The sequence below is a fragment of the Ailuropoda melanoleuca genome, chromosome 7 (assembly GCF_002007445.2).
Source record: "Ailuropoda melanoleuca isolate Jingjing chromosome 7, ASM200744v2, whole genome shotgun sequence".
In the NCBI taxonomy this organism is placed as follows: Eukaryota; Metazoa; Chordata; class Mammalia; order Carnivora; family Ursidae; genus Ailuropoda; species Ailuropoda melanoleuca.
The window spans coordinates 41,347,896-41,369,874 of NC_048224.1; the positions used below are offsets into that span (position 1 = coordinate 41,347,896).

Here is a 21,979-nt window from a genome sequence, read left to right on the forward strand (position 1 = left end):
GCGGACGCGTCTGGTCTTCCCACTGACCTTTCAGTCCTGGCTTTGCCACTCCCTGGGCCTCAGGATCCTGAGTACAGATGGGGACACTGAGGCCCAGAGACGGGGACGGGCTGGCCCCTCGTGGCCCAGTGCGTCAGCGGCAGATTTGAAGCTGGGGACACGCAGGGCAAGGCCTCCTGCCCACTGTTCTCCGCCCTGTGACCTTGGTTTATCGATCTGTGAAAAGCAATGTTGTACTTGTGACGTGTGCTGTGTGAGCAGGTCCTGCCTCTAGAGGTTGCAGCTGGAAAACCCCTGGAGCGTGGGCTACCCTGTGGGGTCCTAGAGTCTGCACCTGGCCTCCGCTTCCCGCAGGGGAGCCTGGCTGGGGCTGGGGGAGGGGGGGACTGGGTGATTTCCTTCCAGTCCCCAGCCAGATCTGGGCCCCAGGGTGGAAGCTGATGCCACCTCTGCTTGTGTCTTCCCGTCTCTAGGGGGTTTCTCTTCACCTGGATCTTAGTCTCATTCACCTGTCACCTGGCCTCCACCCAAGGAGCTCCTGAAGGTAATTCTCTCTTCTCTTTGTGCAGGAGGTTGGGTGGGGGGACAAGGGAGGGCAGAAGAGACCTGAGAACTCAGGGCTAGGAGACAGCCATGCCCCTAATTAGAACTCAGTGCCTCAGTTTTCCTGTCAGTAGAATGGAGCCCATCATTGGCAAATTCTCTCCAGGCTGGGAAGAGTGACATTTGATGTTTTGTAAGGGGCAGGAAGGGCTCAGTGCAGAAGTGTAGGAGGTGACCCTTTCTTTCCTACGGGGTCCGGGGGCAGAATTAAAATAAATCGCGCTGGCTCAGTAAGCCTCAGTCGTCCTGATTTGTCTAGTGGTTATACCAAGATCTGTTGAGAGGAGGCATGAAGGCCACAGCTTCCTCCCCTTCCCGTGAGATCCTTTTCTTCCCTGCCATACCCGAGGACCCGGCCAGGGGGCCAGAGCGGCGGTGGGCTGGCTACACAGCCGCCCTGGGAAAGTGAAACCTCTCCCACATCTGTTTGTCAAGCAGCCACAAGGCCTCCTAAAATAGCGGCTCTTTCCCTCCTCCACGCTCGCCCGTGTGCCGGGGCGGGCAGCCGGGCACTCCCAGAGCCCCTGTGGCCTGACCTGGCTGCCGGCAGGGATTGGGTCCCCGGGAGGGGAGGGCCATGCCCGGAAGAGACTCCGGCTGCCCGGCAACATTTTGTGCAAATGTCATATTTTCCAAGCTTGCTGTTTCCCCCACAAAGTAGGTGAACAGCTGTCCAGAGTCCTGAGTCAGGCAATGGGGGGCGGGGGGTGTTGGGGAGAGGCCGGAGCTGTGTGGAGCCAGGTTTATGTAATAAAGGGATCTTGCTGTGGCCAGCTGGCAGGGGTCCTTCCAGCTTGGCGTAGGGCTGCATTCCCCTGTCCCCTAGCTCCTCGCCCCTGGATTCTGGATGTGTCTCCACCCCACTTTCCAACGAGTCTGAGGGGCTCCAGCTCAGGATAGCCGAGTGTTAAAAACAGAGACCCTGGAGCCAGGTGGCCTGGGTTCAAGTCCTGGCTGTGCCTTGTATTATAGGCTGTGCGACCTTGGGCTAGTTCCTATAGCGAACTTTTCTGACCCTCCTCTGTAAAGGAGGGGATAATAAGCAGTAACTTCTTTATAGGTGATGGAGAGAATTGGGCGAGATAGAACACATAAGGCACTTGGCACATAGGAAGGGCTCAGTAAATATCAGGGCTTATTATTGTTGTTAATGATATTATTTACCTGCACACTTGGGCAAGAACAGTCCTTCTCCATCCCCTGTGGAGCCCACGCTGGTCAGAGGCCGCCGTAAGATGACCGCCTCTGCCAGCTCTGGGTGCCGGAGTGTGGGGCTTTGCCCCTGCCCTGGAGACCGTCTCTGGGGGGAGGCCTGGAGACTGGCTGGTGTTAGCTTTGAAACCCACCTGCAGAGGACGGTCACTGGTGGAGCCTGGCCAGGCAACTAGAAGTGGCCATAAGCTGCAGCCGTGCAGGCCGGGAGTGGGGGGCTCTGGGGGCCGCCGAGGTGGGACGAGGGAAGGGAGAGGTGGCTTCTTGTCCTCCCTCTTCACCAGCAAGTGCCTCCTCCCTTAGAAGCTGTTTCTTGTGAGTAGTAGTTTGTGCTACTAGGAGCATTTCCGCGATGAAAACGTGTGGAATACGCCACTACCAAGAGAATCTTCGAGCAGTGGTTTAGGTTAGCTTAGGAGCGCAGGACAGACGGAGGTGGGAGAAAGGAGGAACTCGAAGTGAAATGAAGGCCCGCAGATCCTTAGGGAGGAAGACAGGTCTTCAAGCCAAGCCAGCCTGAAAGGGCAGCCTGCGACTGCAGCCTTCTTAGAACATCGTTGGCACTTTGCGGCTGCCTCCACATCTGGTTTCCCTTATCTTACAGGCAGGGAAACCAAGGCTCGGGGTCAGGAGGAGACTTGCCCAGAGGTGTCTGGGCGAGGATGGCAAGGATGGCTAAGAACCCTATGATGTTGGAGTTCTTTGCCATCCCATTTTACAGCAGAGGGAACGGAGGCTCGGAGTCCAGACTCCCAGGTGGTTTTGTCTGGCTCTGAAGTCCAGCCTTCTGACTCCAGAGCCTGCTGTGTATGGCACTCGTTTTCTCCCAGCCCATCTATCTGTCCATCCATGCATCTGTCCGTCCACCTCCCAGCTGCTGGCTGAGGACTAAGTGCAATCCAGCCCCATGTGGACCCCACATACCATGCTCGGGGCCTAGGTAGCTGGGCCTGGGGGGTGGGGGGAGGTGGGAGGGAGCTGAGGATCCCAGCCAGACCCCAGTTCCAGAGGCAGCCTCTCCTTTCGGAGTCGGAGCTCCGGAGCTGGCTCCTGCAGACACTGGCAGCTTGGCCAGCTGAAGGAGGTCGAATGACCCGGCAAGAGGCAAGGTCAGGAAGCCTTTCCATAAACACGCTGGAAGCCCTCCTTTGGCTCTGGCGAGCCCCACCGATGTAATTAGCGGGCGGATATGACCTGGCCAGGCTGCAGGCGACGTCCAAATGCTTCGCCAGAGGACAGAGGTCGCAGAGATGCCTTGATCGCTTCCTCTGCTCTGTCCAAAGCTGCGCAGGGTGGGAGAGAGTCATTGGACATGTCCTCTTCCTTCTGTGCAGACAACAGCTCCCGCAGTCAGCTCTGGCCTCAGAGAGACCTGGGGGTGGGGAACAGGCTGGGGAGGTTCCTGAAGGCGGTCAAACCAGTCAGGCCCGCTGGGCATCCTTACTGAGCTCCTGTGACCCGTCCAGTCCTGTCACCCTGCTCCCTCACTCATGGGACTGCTTCCTGGAGGAGATGGCTTTTGAGACAGAGAGAAGGGGAAACACGTCACGAGAGGCGGCCTGAATGCCCAGTGTTAGCATCTGGTGATGGTCATTATCTTTGGTATGAACGGCTGTCATTTGCACGTGCTTATTGGGTGCCAGGCCCTTGTTTTCATGTGTGGTAGCTCATTTACTCCTCGCGACGGCCTTCTGAGTTTGGGACTACTGTCATCCCATTTAATAGATGAGGACATGGAGGCATTAAAGTCACATGTGAACTCAGAAAGTCTGGCTCTGGGGGGTCTGTGTCGTACACGAGTCCATGCAGGGTCCTTCACCCAGACAGGGGACTGGTTCTGACTCCAGGCTCCCGGCCCCCAGTGTGGGGCCCCGGGAGGGGGGGTAGCCGTGGGTGGACTGTCCTCCCCGTCTGTGCACCTGGAGGGGGCTGGGGCGGGAGCAGGCCCTGACCTTGCCCTCTCCCCCTCTGCCCTCCCTCTGCAGATGTGGACGTCCTCCAGCGGCTGGGCCTCAGCTGGACGAAGGCAGGGGGTGGCCGGAGCCCCCCGCCCCCAGGGGTCATTCCGTTCCAATCGGGCTTCATCTTTACGCAGCGGACCCGGCTCCAGGCCCCCACGGCCGCCGTCATCCCCGCCACCCTGGGCACGGAGCTGGCGCTGGTGCTGAGCCTCTGCTCCCACCGGGTGAACCATGCCTTCCTCTTCGCCGTGCGCAGCCGGAAACGCAAGCTGCAGCTGGGCCTGCAGTTTCTCCCCGGCCGCACGGTCCTCCACCTGGGGCCTCGGCGCTCCGTGGCCTTTGACCTCGACGTGCATGACGGGCGCTGGCATCACCTAGCCCTGGAGCTCCGGGGCCGCACTGTCACCCTGGTGACGGCGTGCGGGCAGCGCCGGGTGCCTGTCCCACTGCCTTTCCACAAGGACCCAGCCCTTGACCCCGAGGGCTCCTTCCTCTTTGGGAAGATGAACCCACACGCGGTCCAGTTTGAAGGGGCCCTGTGCCAGTTCAGCATTTACCCTGTGACGCAGGTCGCTCACGATTACTGTACCCACCTGAGGAAGCAGTGTGGACAGGCCAACACACACCGGCCCCGGCTGGGACCCCTCCTTCCCCGAGACTCTGGCACAACCTTCACCTTCCAGACTGACCTTGCCCTGCGAGGCCTGGAGAACCTGACCACTGCCGCGCCAGCCCTGGGGTCATGGCCAGCAAGCAGGGACTCCAGAGGGACTGCGGTGCCTGCCACACCCGCCAAGCCCCTGAGGACTAGCCCCACAGACCCTCGCCGGCGTGCGGCAGCAGGGGGCCCAACCCGGATCCCGCTGCCACCTGCCAGGCTGTCAGCTGGTGGCGTGCTCCCGCCCTTGCCCCCGGCCTCTCCGGCCAGCTCCACCACAGCTGTCCGGCCATTGCGGAAGGGCGCAGCCACCAAGATCCCCAAAAGTCACTCAGCCAGGCTTTCAGCCCCTTCTCCTTCAGGAGGCCCTGTCAAAAACCCCCACCCCACCCAGAAGGCAGCTCAGCCCTCCTTCACATCAGCCCCACCCACCAAGAAGTCAGTGCCCCCCACTTCCCACCCACTTCCTGCCAAAGCCCCCCGCCCCTCAGTGAAGCCGATCCAGAGGACCCCGGTGACGCCCAGACCTCTGCTACCCAGCGCTCGGCCCCCACTTCTGGCCACTGGCTCCTTCAAAAAGCCTTTTCCCCCAGCTGGCCAGACTGAGGCCAAGATGACCAGTCATGCCAGTGAGCCAGCCCCTGCCCGCGCTGGCACCCACAGACCTCCCCGACCCACTGTGTTGTCCCTGCCACCTGTCCCCCGTCCTGGCTCTCCCAGGATTGCCCCAGCAGCCACGAGGATGTCTCCCACCCTTGCTCCTGGCTCAGCCCCCACCAGAAGCAAGAAACCCTCTGGATCAGAAGCCGCAAAGAAAGCCAGACCCAAGAGCAACCCCCGGAAGCCCGTCCCCCTCAGACCTGGGAAGGCAGCCAGGGATGTCCCGTTGAATGATCTGACAACCAGGCCCAGCCCCAGACAGTCCCGGCCCAGCCGGCCGACCACCCCGGCCCCAGCGTTGGCCCCAGCGCGATTCCTGTCCTCCAGCCCCTGGCCCACGAGTCATAGCTATTCCTTCTTCCACCTGGCGGGACCCACGCCTTTCCCGTGGCTGATGGGACCTCCAGGGCCCAAGGGCGACTGTGGTTTGCCGGTAAGATGGGGTGAGGGGTGCATGTGGCTTGGGGCTCAAGGGGGTGGCAGGGGCAGTTAGGGCAAGTGGCTACTCCTGGCATTAGGGCAGGGCTGGAGAAGCAACTCAGAGCAGGGAGGTGGTTATGGGTGCGTGTCAACTCGCACGCGGGTCCCCTGTTCTACCTCCACTGGGCTCTCGATTGCCTGCTCTGCTATGATCCATGGTGCACCGGGGCAGCCTTGGGTTTGCTGGCCAGCACCGGGTGAAGACCACCCCGGGGCTTGGATGGGCCCAGGCCCCAGGTCGTTCTTTGCTAACCCAACTGCGAAGGTCAAGTGGCTTAAGGAAAACCTCTAGCTGACTGGCCCCTAGGTCACGCGGTCCCCAGAGTTCAGCTGTCCGGACTCCTGGCGGAGAGCTCCTCCAGCCCACCAGCTAGTCTGGGAGCGCTGGACAAAGGTCACACATGGGTAGTCCTGAAAGTGTTTTGTTTGGCACTTGCAGCATTGTTTAAAAATATTTAATAAGTTACTAACATTTTAAAAATGTGAGAGATTTCTTATGAAAGACCTGGTGACCAGCTTCTCTTGGAAGGGGGACAGATGCAGTAGCCCCTGGCCTGCGGCCCGGTCAGAGCTGCCCCTTTAGACAGGACAGTCCTGCTCCCGTGTGTCCCCACATCTCCCAGTCTGGCCTTCCAACCCAGTCCTTTCCCCTGTGTATTTTAGTTGTCCCGCTCCTATAGATGTTTGATTTGTGGCCCCTGTAGAAGAGTTTGGGGTGAGGGGGGTCGGGGTGGGCCTGAACAGTCAAGGAAAGGAGAAAGAACATTCCACGTGCAGGAGATGTTCTCAGGCCTGTTGCCTCCAGCATGCCTGGGACTGTCTCCAGGGGCAACGACCTTTCTGCAGCTGGAGGCCAATTCCTCCGGGCGGGGAGTGGAGGGGATGGAGTTTCCAGAAAGCTCAGGCCTCAGCTCTGTTCTCCTGCCTTGGAGATGACCACCGTGTGGTTTTCTCCTCCCTGAGGCCGGGTTTCCCTCCAGGCTCTGTGTTTGAGGTTAGGCTCCCTACAATGTGGAGACGGTGGCAGATGCTGGGAATTCCCAGGCCTTACAAACACACTTAATGAGTTTTAATAATCATTAGGAATAATATTTATTCAGCCTGTCTCCAAGGGGACTGAGAGCCCGTTTTTATTATAACCATATTGTAGAACTTATGGAAATTGTATGCATTGCTTTGTAATTATGTCAACGGTCTGCTCAAGTCCTATACTCTGAAATTGTCAGGGCAGGAGGTTGGGAGTGGAGAAAAGAAGGACCCCTTCTCACCCCTCCAGGCTGCCCAGCCTGACTCAGGCACCAGCTGCCTCTGACCCCTGACAGCTCAACTTCCCAAGCTGTGTGGGTGCTGGGCTTACAGGCCATGGGTTTAAAAGGTGGTGAATTGTCCCCCCCCCGAGAGAGGGTGTGCAGCTCAGGGTCTCCACCCCATCCAGTGGAGGTCAACCCTGCCTCCCCAGGCTGTGTGTGGTGTAGAGAGAGATCAGCCATGTCCAAACCAGCACAACTGGAACAGGGGTGATTTTTTTAGGGTATAGAATCTGCTTTTGGGCCTGTCAGATGTCCGGGCCACATACCAGGCGATGTGGGTCAGCAGAGGTGAGGCCTCACTCCAGATCCCCTTCTTGAGCTTCCCATGATCAAAGAATGTGCTGGAGTCAACCTGTTCAGTAGATGGGTGCTTAGGGATCATTTCATTCGATCCTCCTCACTAGGCAGGTGAGGAGCCTAGGGAGTGTGCGCAGAAAGGGCCAGGACTTGCCCAAGGGCACACAGCACATAGGAGGCGGAGTTGAAGTTTATGCCCCAGCTCCAGATGCCAAGACTGGCACATTCCATCCCACTCCCCTGAGTGTCCACTCTGAGACTTTAAGACTCAGGGCCGGGAGGCTAGGGGCTTCAAAGATGTGTCAGGCCCTGTCCTTGGCCTCAAAGGAAGATCTCAATATCTTAAGAATCTTTTGTTTCTATACCTACCAGAGTTATGAGTTACATGAGTGGAACCTTCCTTTAGGACCTCCCAGGACCTGGTTCAGGAGGGCTGAAGGAGTATGGCTGATCCCTGCTCCACAGATGAGGGGATGGTGGCTAGAGGGACAAAAGACTTGGCCAAGGGCACCTAGCATGTTCTTGCAGGGACTGGGATACGACTCTGGGTGTCTGATGTCCAGAGAGGCCATGGGCTCTCCGTACTCCTCCAGCCGTGGAGGGCCAAGGGCAAGAGGGAGGACGTCAGTCTGCTTGGGTAGCAACCTGCCTCCTGTCCCAGCCTGTCCCCTAATCCCACCCTCCCTCAGCTTGGAACCTAGCCTCACTCCAATAGGAACCCAAAAAACTTGGAGAAGCCTTGTCCAGCCCACCACGTGGCAGGTGGCAAACTGGTCATTTATATTTCGGCAGAGCCCAAAAGTCCCATAACGGAAGTGGGATCTCTGAGCGGCCGTGACAAGGGCTGTGGCTCCTTCTGTCTCCTCTTATCTGCCTCCGACCCCCAGACACATTTAGGATCTAGTCCCAGCAGAGCAGAAGCTGTGCTGCCCTGGGTTGGGGGCTTAATTGTCCCCCGTTTGGGGACATGCAGACCTGGATTCCGATTCTGACCCCACCCCTTACTAGCTTTGTGGCCCTGAGCCACCCTAAGCCTTGGTTTCTGCAGAATGTAAGTTAAGAATAGCTCCCATCTCCTGTGAGGAAGCGAGTTGGGTGATCTCCAAGGCCCCTTGGAGATCTGTTTTTGCTGGGTGACTTTGGGAACTTCTTTCTTCTCCCTAGGGCTGTCTCCCCTCTCCAACAGCTTTGGAAGAGCTCCCTCCCTAGAAGTAGGTGGGACCTCCTTTCAGAGCCAGAGAGGGGTGCCTCGGCTGGGTCTGACGGGTTCCACGCGGTCCCAAGGGGCAGCAGACGAACCGGCAGAGGTGGAGACAGCTCTGGGCCCCGGGCCTGCCGGCAGTTGTAGCCACGGAGCGAGGGAACTCTGTGGGAGCCCCGGCAGCGGGGGGAGCATGGAAAAGCTGAGCCGGGCCCTGGGTGAGGAGGGGCGGGGAGGCTGCGGTTCACAGAGACTGCACAGAAGCTGCACAGAAGCCCCACGCCTGGGAGGAGGCGAGTCAAGGCCTTATTTATTCATGATCAGGCCGCTGGCATTTGCACTCGCTTGCACTTTTTGCAAGCGTCACCTCAGGGAGACCCGGATGAGGGCCTGGCCTGCAGCAGATGCTCTGTGACTGTGAAATGAATGAAAGAATGTGATCTTCACAGAAAAAAAGGTTGTCTTGACTCCCAGGCCAGGCTCCTTGAGGTTACACAGATCTCTGCTGCTGGTGGGTCAGGAGGCCGTGTGGAGGGTAACGGGGCACAGACTTTGCATTTGGAGTGACCTGGGTTTGAACCAGTCCCTTAACCAGCCATCCTTTCATGCTGTCAGCATGTGGATTGAGTGCCTTCTAGAGGCCAGGTGCTGTGTGACCTTTGGCAAGTCACTTAACCTCTCTGAGCCTTCGTTTCTACCTTTGTAAAATGGGGCTATGGTACTACGTACGTTTCCAGAGTTGTTGTGTGGATTGAGATGAGGGACATAAAGCACCCAGCATTAGGACCTGGTTCCAGGGGTTGGTTGTGGCTGTTTACTGACATGCTGGTGGTTGAGATGGGGGTATCGCTGCATTAGGAGGACCGGCGTGTCTGGACCCAGGAGGGCCTTCATACTGTTGGTGGTTAGGAATCGGGGCTAGATCTTGAGAAATTCACCCCTTACCCTAGTTATCATCCAGAACCCAGGAGAACGAGGGCTGTTTTGCTTTGTCTTTAATGTATGCTTTTTGAGCTCCTACTATGTGCTGGGCTTTGCACTAAACAGTTTGCATGCTGTATCCTGCAGCTTCACGTGGGGGACAAGGTAATTGAGGAGAGTTCAAGGCAGGGGCTATTTGCAGAAGCGTGGGCGGCATCAAAGGAACCGACGAGGGCTGGCAAAGCACACAGGTCTGACCTGAAGGTATAAGGGGAGAGGACATGTGACCAGAACCCAGTGGAAGTTAAAGTGTGAACAGTAGTCTGTAGTTGCCCCCCCCCCCCCCCCGGGGGGGNCCCCCCCCCCGCAGGGAGAGAAATACCCCGCCCACTCACTCTGTGCACTTTTCGGTCTCTTGCTGGGACCTCCCATTGGCCAGACCCAGCCAGAAGCAGCGAGCAAGAAAGCGTGACTGCAGCCTGTAGGCCGGGTTCCCAGGGCGTGCAATAGATCAGGGGAGCAAGTGGGGCTAACCTGCACCCGCATACATTATCTTGGAAGCTGGGTGTTATATCCCCATTTTGCAGCTGGACAAACTGAGGGCTGGAGGCATGGGGAGATGAAGTAATCTGCGTAAGGCCACACGGAGGAGCCCTGGCCGGGAAGTCCTTCCCTAGGACGGAGACTGGGGGAAAAGGCTCCGAGCCCTGAGGGCTATTCTCGGGAATAACGGTGCGCTCAGATGGTCAGAACTGGGAGGGCCCTTTGAGGTCCCCTGCTTCTCCCCATCAAGCCTCAGGCACCGAGGAGAGGCCCAGAGACTGAAGGGTCTTAGCACAGGGTCACTGGCAGTTAGAAGCACACGCGGGCCTGGACTCAGGTCTCCCAGATCCTCGGCCTGTGGAACCTCTCTGCTTGCTGCCCCAGGGCCGTGCCAGCCAGGACTTACTTCTCTCTGCAAGGCTTGGCAGGCGGGCTATTGCAGCTGGACACAAGGATGGACTTGTTCCGTGGGATGGGGTTCCCCTAGGTCCGACTGCCGGAGGCCAGGACCCCCGGGGGAAGCCCAGAGCGGCCTCGTGTTTGTTTCCATGGCTCTGTTTGTGTGAGCCCCAGAGCCCGGGCCTCCTTCTCCTCCCCCAGGCGGGCCCGTGGCCCCCGCTCCCCTCCCCCTTTGCTCTGGGCCCTCTCAGAGGCCCCGTTGTTTGCAGCGTGGAGTGGAAAATCCCACCCCGGCCCTCGTGAATCATCCCAGAGTCACCCGCTCAGGCTTCAGGCCCTGGAAAGAAATGGCAGCGTTTTTCCACTGCGTGGAGAACAGGCAGGGTCTCAAATCAGGCGAGAGGGGGCAGGGGGCGCCCACCCTCATTGCCCACGGACAAAGTAAGTCCTGAATGGGGAAGGGTTAGGCTGGGCAACCGGGTAGCCCCGGCCCGGGGTTGGTAGAGGAGAGCCTGGCTGGGCCTGCAGCTGGGGCCTGGGCTGCCATGACACGGAGCCGGGCTGTGGACTGACATCACCAGGCTGGGCCGTGGGTCCCAACTGGCACTTAGAGTCTGCTCAGCAGATGTTGTGGGTGAGGTCAGACTCCCAGCCTGGATGCCCCTGTTTCTGGGGCAGAAGAAATGCCAAGAGGGAGTGTCCAGGCCTCCACAGCGGCTGCCCTACTGGGTCCCCGACGGAGCTATACCTCCCGGAGACTGTCCCCTCCCTGGAGCCCTGCATGAGCCCTGCCTTGCTGGGCCCCGGCCTTCCGCTCTATAAGATGGGCATGGTGTCCTCCTTTCCTCTCCTGCCAGATAACCGGAGAAGGACATCACGGCCACCCTGCAATGCAGGAAGTGCCCCGTGTCAGGAAGGTTCTGGGATGCTCATTCCATAGATGCCTGCGGAGGGGAAGGGCCTTAGCCAAGGTTGCACACTGAGTCAGGACATACCTAGCCAAGACTCTCTGCGTGGAAGCTGTCCAGGAGAGGAGAACAAATCAAATGTCCTGGACTGAATCCAGGTTCCGCCTGTTAGCTGTGTGGCCTTGGGCAAGTCGCTTTGCTGCTCTGAGGTTCCCTTAGGATTTTCACCTACTAAAAAGGCTGGGTAATGATACTACCTGTAGTCATGCTTCGCCTGAGCCCCTGCATTTCCCTTTAATTCTGGGTCACCTGGAAGAACAGGGCTAGGGAGGGCCTTCTGGAAAGAGAAATCTTTGCTCTTCCTGCAAAGCCTGTGCCAAGGAGGGTGGTTTAAAATTCTGAGTTGGAGAGCCTCCAGCAGCTTGCTTAACAGAAACAACAGCTAACTTTTTGGGCGTGAACTGTGTGCCAGGATTAGCACTTTTTTGGATTATCTGTCGGCTAGGGGCCGTCATATCCTCATTTGACACTTCAAGGATGAAGGCTTGGAGAACCAAAGTAGCGTGCTCAGAGCCACCCAGCTCATAAGTGGGGGGTGCCCAGCGTGAACCCAGGTCCCCAGTCTTAAACCACACTCTGCTGCTCCCTGGGGAGAAGCCGAGAGGAGCCTGACCTTGAATCCCTGCAGGAAGACCTGAGAACTGGAGACAGAAGAGGGGAAACATCCACCCAGTCCCCAGGCTCTGCATGGAAGGAAGACAGCTGCCAATTTGGCCAGAGGTCCCTGGAGGCTCAGAGGTGTCTGGGACTTGCCACCCCCACCCCAGGCTCTTTCCAGTGCCCCTGGGGCCTTGGTGCCCATATCTGCCTGTCTGGATCTCTCTTCTGATCTTTATTCATGGACGAGCAAGCACGTGGTGTTCACAGGCCAGAACTGTGAACCGAGGCTGCCCAGCGTGAGATCTGGATTAATTACCAGCCAAACCGTACTGGGTTTTCAACACTGATTTTAACTCCGGGCAGGAAACCTGGAATCTCGTTGATGGTTATTTGAAACAAATGAATTCCCCAGGCCTCACACATCCTCGAAAGCCAGGCTTCCTTCGAAGGTTCCGTGTTCAGTTCTTCACATCAGGCACTCAGTTAATCCTCATTTATGCCTTCAGGGGAGACGGGGCAGTGGCTTTTGAACCCAAGGGGATGGGGAGCAGTGGACACTCAGGCTGAAAGGCTTACACAAAGTCTCCAGCTATTAAGTGGCAAAGCTGGGATGTGAACAAAGGTTAGCCCTCCATTTAGTAAGACTGCTTGGCTGCCTCCCTTCTATGCTGCAGGGTTAGGCCTTTCTCTTGTGGGAAATAGGGAGCCATTGAGTGTCGTTGAGCAGCAGAGTGCCTTGGGAAGATGAACAAGGCCGTGTGGAGGAAGACAGGAGAGGAGAGACGGTGGAGGTGGGGAGACCAATGAGGGGGCTGCTGCAGGTTCTCAGGGAGCAGTGATGACAATTGGACCAGGCTGTGACCACTGGAAGAGATGGAACCTTTGAGTGATGATTAGACCCCAGTCACTGTGTTAAATGTTTACCATCTCATTTCGTCCTTGTGACAGTGCTGTGAAGAGGGTGTTATTGCCCCCATTTTATAGGCACAGGCTGGCTAAAGAACTTGCCCAAACCCGGCTGGTGAGTGGCAGCATGGGCTTTGAACCCAGGCCTGTCTGATGCAAAAGCTTTTGCCTGTACCCTTTATGCTGCACTGCCTCTCCACGGTGTAAAGATGCTTGGTGTGACCTTGGACAAATCCCTTCTCTGCTCTGGCTTTGCAGAGAACTTGGCTGAGCTCTGAGGTCTCTTGCTGTTTTATCTTATCAAACATTTAGCTGGGCCCTGGGGAGAGAGAATTAGTTCCTTTGAGGAGACAGGCTTTAGGGCGGGCAATTCCCTAAATAATATATAAATGAAAAATGGGAAGAGGGGACTTGACCTAATCTGGGGGAGGGATCAAGGAAGGCTTCCTGGAGGAGGTGGCACCCTGGGTAAGTTATCTGAGTAATAAAAGGTGAAAACTTCAAAGACCAAGAAACAGCAGCTGCAAAGGCCTGGAAGCCCCAAAGAGCATGAGTTCCTTAGGCAGGGACCTCAGAACCCCTCTTCTCAGCCACGGAGAGTCCATGCCCAGAGCTCTGGCCAGGCGTGTGGAACGACTGCTCGAACCCATTCCCTGCTGCCCCTTGGCACTGACGCTGTCTTCTTGCTCTTTCCTTCAGGGTCCCCCTGGGCTGCCTGGGCTCCCTGGACCCCCTGGTGCACGGGGGCCTCGGGTAAGTGATCACACATTGTCCTCTGGGGGTCTGGTTGGCTCTTTGGCCTATGTCCCACTGCCCCTGAAGTTCCAGCCTTGCCGTGTGTCCTCAGGCTGTTTCCTGCCCCTCACGGTCCCCATTTTCCACTTGGTCCGTTGAAGTGGACTTAGGGCTCTTTGGGGGCACTGTGTGGACGGGCATGGCATAGGGACAGCAACGACCTCTTACAGGGGTCTCAGGTGTTCATGGCGGGTATCACCCTTGGCAGCCTGGAGTAGAGAAGGGGTTTCTGCCAACCACATCTCCTGAGCTGATGGGTTTCAGCGTTTGTCCAGGAAAAAAAGCTGGCCTGGGAGGACACGACCCTTGCAGCCCTCTTCCCAACTCCGCAGGGCCATCCTGGGGTGGGGATGCCGACACGGGCAAGGTAGGGGGGGAGCTTCCGTGCTGAGAGGTTTGGTCAGAGGCGGGAGGGTGGCTTCGCAGGGCCGCAGTGGCTGAGATGAGCTAGCCTGAGCCTTGGTGTTGAAAAGAACTCTGTGTTACACCTTGCACGCATGTGACGCTGCTTTGTTTGAGCCCCTCCCCCGCCGTGGGCCAGGATGATCATTCTCATTTTGGGGATGAGAAAACCGAACATAGAGGAAACAGAAGAGCCAGGATGGGAAGCCAGGCTCTGAACCATATGCCGGCACCCCTGGGGGTCCTCTTGGACGCAAATCTGTCCTTTTCCCAAGAGGACTCAGCCCCATGATGCCTCGCACCTGTGCCCAGGCTGAATCAGCCTTTCCCACGCTGGGTGCCTGGCAAGTCTCTGGCAGAGACAGCTGCCTGGGGCATATTTTTAGCTCGGAGCCCAGCGGATGGTTCTGGTTATGCAATTACTCCAGACCTGGCCCTGTGCTTTCTGGGCCCAGGGCTCTGGAATCTGCTGTCTGAAGCGGCATTTCCTCCTGGCTCCAGTCTCCATGGAGCATATACCCAGAGCTGGGGACCTCGGAGGTACCAGGGCTACTGCTGGCCACAGGAGCTTGCAGCCAGGGACCGGGATGAGGCCCTCTGATAGCAGGCACCTTGCCCATCCAGATGCCTCCTCTGCACTTTTGCTGGGGCCGGCCTCTTGACCTGACCTGGTGTGCCCTTCTTTGTAAGCTTCTCTTCCATCCCCTGCTGAGATCAAATGCCACCTCGTTTTCTGATGACTGCCCCCTTCTCTGCTGCCCTGGACGGCATGGATCACTTTCCTAAAGCTCACACAGACTGCTGAACTCTGTTGGCGGAGCTGGGTGCGCAAGATCTCATCCCACCAGCCCAGCTATCCTGAGAAAGAGTCTCCGATGTTGTCCCCACATTACAGGCAAGGAAACCGAGGCTCAGAAAGGTTCGGCTACTTTGGAGACAGTCAACCAGAGTGTCTGTGTCGGCGCTAGGATTGAACCCAGACGGTCTGACCCCAGAACCTATGATCTTAACCACCTATTGTGCTGATTTATCTCTCTACCCAAACGAGCCCCTCTGGGCCAGAGCCAGGCCCTGTTTCTTTCTCTTTCTCACACATGCCTAGCAGAGTGCCCTGCTCACAGCTGGTGCCGGGCCAATGGTTGCTGAAGAGTTCTAGTCTTGGAGCCAACAGCATTTCCCCCCAGAAGCTGTGTGATCTTAGGCAAATCCCTTCCCTTCTCTGGGCCTCAGTTTCCCATCTACATGGGGTCTGCTCAGGATTTTCCAAGGCATTTCCTTGGAAACGTATTTCCAAGGTTCCTCCCAGCTATGAAATTCCATGAGTGAGGGAATGACTCTCCCGACATCCTTCTCAGGCTTTCTGTGCGCTCCCCCACCCCCCGCACCTCCCCGCCATCATCCTGTTTCTAGGCTGGAAATTCCATAGATCATAAAATTCCAGAGATAGTAGAATGTGGAAAGTAGACCATCCCAGCTCCTCTCTGCACGAATGACGGCTCTGGGGCTCAGGGAATGGCAGGGCCTTACCTGAGGTCACCCAAAGCACAGTGGCGTGCCCCTGTCTACCTCCGCATAGTTCCCCAGCCCGTGGAAGGATGTTGGGGAATCCCTGGGCCCTCCCCATACCCGGCTTTCTGGGCTGCAGATTTATAGAACTGGTCTGCTTGGCTCCCAGTCAACTATGTGCTCCTTTTCTTTGCAAAGCAGTGGCTGGAGAGGGATGGGGAGGTGGGGGTGGGGAAGCAGGAAGCCCCCACTTCCACATGCTGCAGATGGGGTAGTCGAGCGCTCCAGCCCGCCATCTTCGGGGCAGCTGGGGGCACAACTGGGGAGAAGGTAGCCATCCTTGGCCTCCCACAGCCCATGCCTGTTTCTGGAGTGCTGGTCAAGGGCCCCTCCTCAAACGCGCCTACCCAACTTATGTCCAATTCCATCTGAGTTCTGAGGTTAGACCTCAGGAGCCTGGCCTGGGGTGAGCATCTCAGGTCTTCCAGATTCCTTAGAAACCACTGGGGGTCCTAGTTACTCATAGGACTGTTGGGGACAGCGAGGCTGGGGCAGGGGGTTGCTCACGGCTGGTTCCAGGTCACACCCATGTGCTGGAAGACAGTGTTCGGTGGAATGCTGGAGAGGGCTGCAGAGTGGGTTATTTTAGAGGGAGGGTCACCAGTGACACCGTTCTCAGTTCCCCAGGCCGAGTGAGCTTCTGAACACTGTTCCTCTTTGATGTGTTTGGAGAAGGGGAGGGTCCCTGTTCAGGCATCGAGGAAGGGGGAGGTGCCTTGGTTGGAATGTGACAGGCTGCAGCTGGAAAGTTGGCCTCAGAGAGGGAGGAAGGAAGCAAATTCATACACAGCTAGCCAGATGAGTCAAGAGGGGCCAGGGACAAGGGCAGTGTGTCTAGAAGCTGGTGTGGGGGGGCACCACCGGGCTTCTCCAGGCTCCTCTCCCCACCCCCAATGCCCCAGATGATTCCTGCTGCACAAAAACTCTCAGGAATTACCCGATTCTTTGGGCTCTGTTTATGTTACTGGCTGTAAGACCCTACCCCAGGGCCCTTGCCGGAGAAAGTGGACATAACAGGGGCCAGCTGTTAAACAGGATTCAGATAGGACCTGGGAAAATCTAGTGTCATGAATAAGCCCTGGACCTGAAGCCAACAGGCCTGGGTCCCAGCCCTCACTTGGCCACCTCTCTGCTGTGTGACTTGGCCAAGACTCTTTGACTCCCTGGGCCCAGTCTTCCTAGCTGCTCCAAGGCACACAGGTCCTGGAGGACCTGTCAGCTCAGAGCTCTTAGGAACTTAAGGGAGAGCTCTCTGGCTGGGCTGTGGCCACAGGAGGGAGGCATCTTTGTTCAGAAGACGCCAAGGCCTCCCTTCACTGGGCTCTCAACTCCAAAGGCTCACACCACAGGCCCATTGGAGTCAAAAGGGAGTGGTGACTTTAGGCAGAAGTCCTAGAAGATCCCCAGGAGAGGTGGCATGGGAGCCAGGCCTCAAAGGACGGGGTGGGTGGCAGCTGGAGGGGATGGGTGGGAAAGGCAAACGTGATGAGAAGCCGTGGAGGGAAGCAAGTAGCTAAGGGCGCTTTGAGCCCAGGGAGCCAGCCTGGGAAGGGCTGCTGCGCCAGGGGGAGAGAGCCGGGAGGCAGTAAAAGTAAAGTTCAGAGGTTGAGGGCTTGTGTTCCGAAGTCACACATCTGAGGTTGACCTCTAGCTCCGCCCCTGAGCAGCTGAGTGCCCTGAGAAAGTTCTCAGCCTCTCTGAGCACTGGCTCCATCTTCAAAAGAGTAATAATAACAGCCCCGCCTCGTGGGTTAGTAGAGTAAAATGAGGTAATGCACGGCAGGTGTTTCATGCAGGGCTGGGCAGCGAGGGGGCCCTCCCTAAAAGTAGGCCGCCATGACAGTCCTGCTGAGACTTGGCTAGGTGAGAAGACCCAGCGGGTGGAAGGCATTGCTGTGGGAAGCGGAGTGACCCCTGTTTTCCCTCACCTTTGTTTCTTCTCCCTTTCAGGGTCCTCCTGGGCCTTATGGAAATCCAGGCCTCCCCGGCCCTCCTGGAGCCAAAGTGAGTATTTGCTGTGGGGTCTGGAGGTACTGGGGTGGGGGCTACGTTTGGGGTGCTTACAAGGGGCCCTGGTGGGAAGGCCTCAGTGCCACAGGCACTCCCTGAGTGCCCCCCAAGTGCCAGGCGGTGACACAGGATCTGGGAGCAGAACTGATTGTTGGGGGGGATTAGGGAGAGAAGGGCTGTTGGAACCTAGAGCCCTCAAAGGACAGCAGGAAAGAAGGGTCATTTGCTGCTAAATAGGGAAGGCGTTGAATGTTGGAGGGATGTCATCTTTTGTCATCTTTTGAGCTGGGGAGGGACATGGTCATGTTAGGGAATGATGGCTGGGTGTGGGTGTGGAATGGAGGTGGGGACCAGAGCAGAGGCAGGGAGACCTGGCAGGGGGCTACGGGGGAGGGATGAGCCTAGCCCAGCCAGCTTAGGGGTGTGGGAGGAGGGGCGGGAGGGGAAGCAGATGCATTCACAATGTGGGGGGGGTGTAGAGAGGACACGGTCATGGGTGAGAGACAAGAGACCAGTGACACCCTGGTGTTAGCCTTGGTGACCCAACCGGGGCACCCCAGAGAAGGAAGGAGAGGATGTTCGTTTGGGAACTGGGAGCCCTGCCAGGTGGAGACGATGCATGGACAGACATTCCGAAGCTCCGCAGAACGCTGAGCTGGAGATGAGCCTTGGGGGGGTGGGGACGACAGCACAGAGATGCCCCCTGCCCCACGGAACCCTCTTGGAATGATGCTCCAGTTAACTTTCCGATGAGACCACAGAGACCAGAGAGAGCAGTGCCCTGATGCCTGCTGGGAACCCCCAGCCCCGGAGCGCCTCGGTCTGTTCCTGGAGCTCCGGCAGCGAACAGGGCTGTCTAGGGCTGCAGTTGGAGTTGAGTAGCCAGAGCGCCAAAAAGTGTGCCAGGCCAGCAACATTTAGGTCATGGGGAGAAGTCTCCAGGAATGGCTGGAGACACAGGAGGAGGGGAAAGAAGTTGCAAGGTTGGGGAAGCCAAGAGCGCAGGGGCTGTGCTGAAGGAGTGTGAAGCAGGCCCGGAGGGAGGGCAGAGGGGCCCCTGGTTAGGACACTGCCCGGCCCAGCCTGTCCTCTGTAGGGTAACCAGGGTAGCCAGGCCCAAGGTCATCCTTTGCTAAGCATGTTGTGCGGATGGAGTGGCTTAAGGAAAGAGCCATTAGCCGACTGGTCCCCAGGTCATGCATCCTCCAAAGGCCAGCTCTGGTGCCCACCAGCTTGAGCTTGTCTGGGAGTTTGAGACACACGGCCAGGGCTGGGCCGGGGTCCTTCCTTGCAGAGCAAGCACAGAAGCCTCAGGTGCCCCATGGCCACCAAGTGCCTGGAAGTGCTCTGGTTTTAACAAGGCGAATAGTGCAGTGTTTGATAGCACAGCAGTCTTCCTGGGCAAACGCGGACAATAACAATCGCCCATATGTTGGGCCTTACTGTGGGCCCTACGCCCCATGCACACACTTCGTGTAGCTTGTTTTCATTCGATCCCCGCAAAGACCTAAAGAGATGGGTGGAGATACTGTACCCATATACAGATGGGGACACTAAGGCTCAGGCCCGTGCAGACGCCGTCTAGGAAATGACTGCAGGACCTGCCCCTGTGGGCCTGGCAGAAAGAGGGAGCCCCCTTGGAGACCTCTGCTCTCCACGGGCCTCGGGCCTCCCCGGCCACGGGTACCTCACGGGGCTGAGAATCCTCAGCTGTTCGGAATTGCCAGGTTTGCTCAGGAACACGCCTTTCTTGGCCTGCTCGGGGACTGGCCGGTCCTTCCCTCTCCCTCCTGCTCCCACCCATTCTTTTCCACTCCCTCCAGCTTCCAGATTGATCCCTTGCTTCTGTGGCAGCAGATGCTCCACTGGCTCCTTCTCCGGCCCGTGCTGGCCCCACATGGCAGGGCCCCAGCCCCAGGCCCACAGCAGCCCCGGTCTGGCCTGCAGCCCACCCCCATCCTGCCAACAGATGTGCGGAGGCAGGAGCGGGGGCCCTCAGCTGCTTCTCCCTCCATTTTGAGAAGCAGCTCTGGGGGTGGTGGGGGAGGCTTGTACCTGGCAGGTGACTCCTCCTGTTGCTGCCACATGTAGCTGGGGCGTGTGGACGTGGGGTCTCCTGGACAGGACTCCCGCCTGCTTCTGGGTCTAACAGATAAGGGTGCAGTTTCCAGAAAAGACACTGCGATGGGAGCGTGCTTCTTCCAATAGCACTTGCATTAAACTTCAAGGGGAGAAGCTATACCCTTTGCCTGACACCTGGCCTGCAGCCCAGGGGTGAGCAGAGGTGGCCCCAGGACAGGCCAATTGGGCGGGAGACCCCAGTTTGCTGGGCTTGAGTCCTGGGCTACCCTTGATCTGGGATGTGGCCAGGACAAGGTGAAAGCAGAGGCTCTCCTGGGGTGGAATTCCTGACTGAGCTGAGGTTGGAAGAGAATGTTATGTATCTGCACAGAGGGTGTGATTCTGGGTAGAGGGTCCTCCCCGTGTCCCAGATCCCCCTTGGGCCTGGGAGGTGACCTGGTGGGATTGGAGGGCTGGCCTCCCCCAGGCCCTGGGCTGGTTCCTCCTCTTGCACATGATGTTGGCTTCTACAGCCGCTCACGGAACCCCCCCATCCAATCATCTCCCTCAGCCAGCAAATGTTTACTGAGCACCTACTATGTGCGGTTGATGGAGAAATCAGCCAAACAGGAGGGTCTGCCCAGGGGGCAGGGAGGCTGCCCTTTGTCTGGATGGGTCGCTGTGCACTCTGCTTCGGTGAGGTTGTGGAGCCCTCGGGGGCTTATGGGCATGTGGGATTAAGACTGAGGGGTGGGGGAGACCAGCGGATTGAGGAGGATAAAGAAGGGGAGGAGGGCCAAATGAAGGACTTGAGGTCATAAAGGTGCCAAGGTGACTTGCCCGGGTTACTGGCCGTGACCAGCACTGGCAGGACTGTCTTTGGGATCCTTGGGTTTGCCTGCCGGAAGACACTTGTCAGGGCTGTTACCTCACGACCTGCTTCCCCTAGACCCCACGGCCTTACCCACCTGCCATAGACCGGTACACCCCATGTTCAGATCCATCAAGAAGACGAATGGTCAGCTCCCACATGGGGTCAAGATCAAGGGCTTTGAGAATGAGGCAGAGAAGCCAGCCCCCTGGGAGGACAGCATTGACTGACCTTGGAGGCCCAGTGTTGAGTCACTGGATTGATTCATGTCGCCAACCGACCCACACTTGCTACTGCAGGAAAGGGCAGAGGTTAAGAGCGCAGACTCTGGAGCCAAATGATTGAAGTTCCAACCCCAGCTCTGTCACGTCCGAGTTCCGTGACTCTGGGGACATTTTTTCAGTTTTCTGTGCCTCAGTTTCCTTATCTAGAAGATGGATGGGAAGCGTCGCGGCCCCCTTGAGTTGTCACAAGGAGTCACCGAGTCACTTAGAGCAGCACTGGCCTGTGGAAGGAAGGGTCAGCTGTCAGCACGGGCAAGATGATGACCCTGTTTTGGGGCCCCAGCAAGGACAGTCCCTGCTCTCGTGGAAACAAGCTGATCACATTGATAAAGGCAGAATTATGTCACCATCCTGGCTCCACACGAGAGGCACGGGGTGCTTGGACGCCTGACACGGTGGGGATTGGGCTGGTCTGGGAGGTAAGGGGCACCTTCCCAGAGGGCAGATGGGTTAAACTGAGGTCCGAAATACAGCAGGTGACAAGGCACAGGGGCAGGAGGAGGCCGGGTCAGGCAGCAGGCCTGGTAGGCGGTGGTAAGGCTTTTGGACTTTGTCCAAGCAGCAGCAGGAAGACATAGGGTTTTTAGCAGAGGTGATACGATCAGATGACATCTGCAGAGGCCACTCGGGCAGCTTGAGAAGCAGGGCCCAGCCGGGAGCCAGCGAGGAGGTCTAGAGCTGCCCACTGGGGAGGCTGATGCTTACCGTGGTGCGGTCAGGGGGAATGCAGGGCCGTGGGCCAGTGAGGAGTTCTGGGCCAGAGGCAGTGGGGCTCCGGCTGTGCGGGAAAACCAGGGCTGCCCACGCCAGAGGATAAGGTGCCCGGCCCCACGCTTATGGGCAGGTGGCTGCTCCATCCCTGGTATGGCCTGCTCAGTGTCCAGTGAATTACCCAGGGTTATTATGGGCCCTCAGGCAGCGGGGAGGGGGAGGGGGGAGATAGGTGGGCAGGAAGGAGCAGCCTTGGTGAGCCAGGTGGCGGCTGGGAGCTGGTGGGGGCTGAGGTGGAGAAAGCCAGCAGGATTCTCAGGCCCCAGCCTGCTTTTCCCCTTCCTCTGATGACAGAGGCAGGGCATGCTCATTAAGGAAAATGTGGAATAGTCTAGAAAGTATCAAGAAGAAAGTAAGCTGGCCCTGCCCAGTGATAAGCACTGAGTGCATTTTGGGGACTGGGCCAGGGACTGGCCAAGAGCTAACACACTTTGCAGGGCAGATGTTATCTCCCCCATTTTACAGATGAAAAAACTAAGGTCTAAGTGGCTAACTGGCCC

The 21,979-nt window shown here is 57.9% G+C and overlaps 1 protein-coding gene across 1 annotated transcript in view; it reads left to right on the plus strand.

The window, feature by feature from the left end:
• Window positions 1–441: 441 nt before the first annotated feature.
• COL27A1 (collagen type XXVII alpha 1 chain) overlaps window positions 442–21,979 on the plus strand; it is a 125,848-nt gene continuing 104,310 nt past the window's right edge. The window contains exons 1-4 of the mRNA XM_034664365.1: window positions 442–544; window positions 3,801–5,527; window positions 13,419–13,472; window positions 17,433–17,486. Coding sequence (XP_034520256.1) covers window positions 4,280–5,527; window positions 13,419–13,472; window positions 17,433–17,486 — 1,356 coding nt within the window. The 5' untranslated portion in view covers window positions 442–544; window positions 3,801–4,279. The remainder of the gene's footprint in view (window positions 545–3,800; window positions 5,528–13,418; window positions 13,473–17,432; window positions 17,487–21,979) is intronic.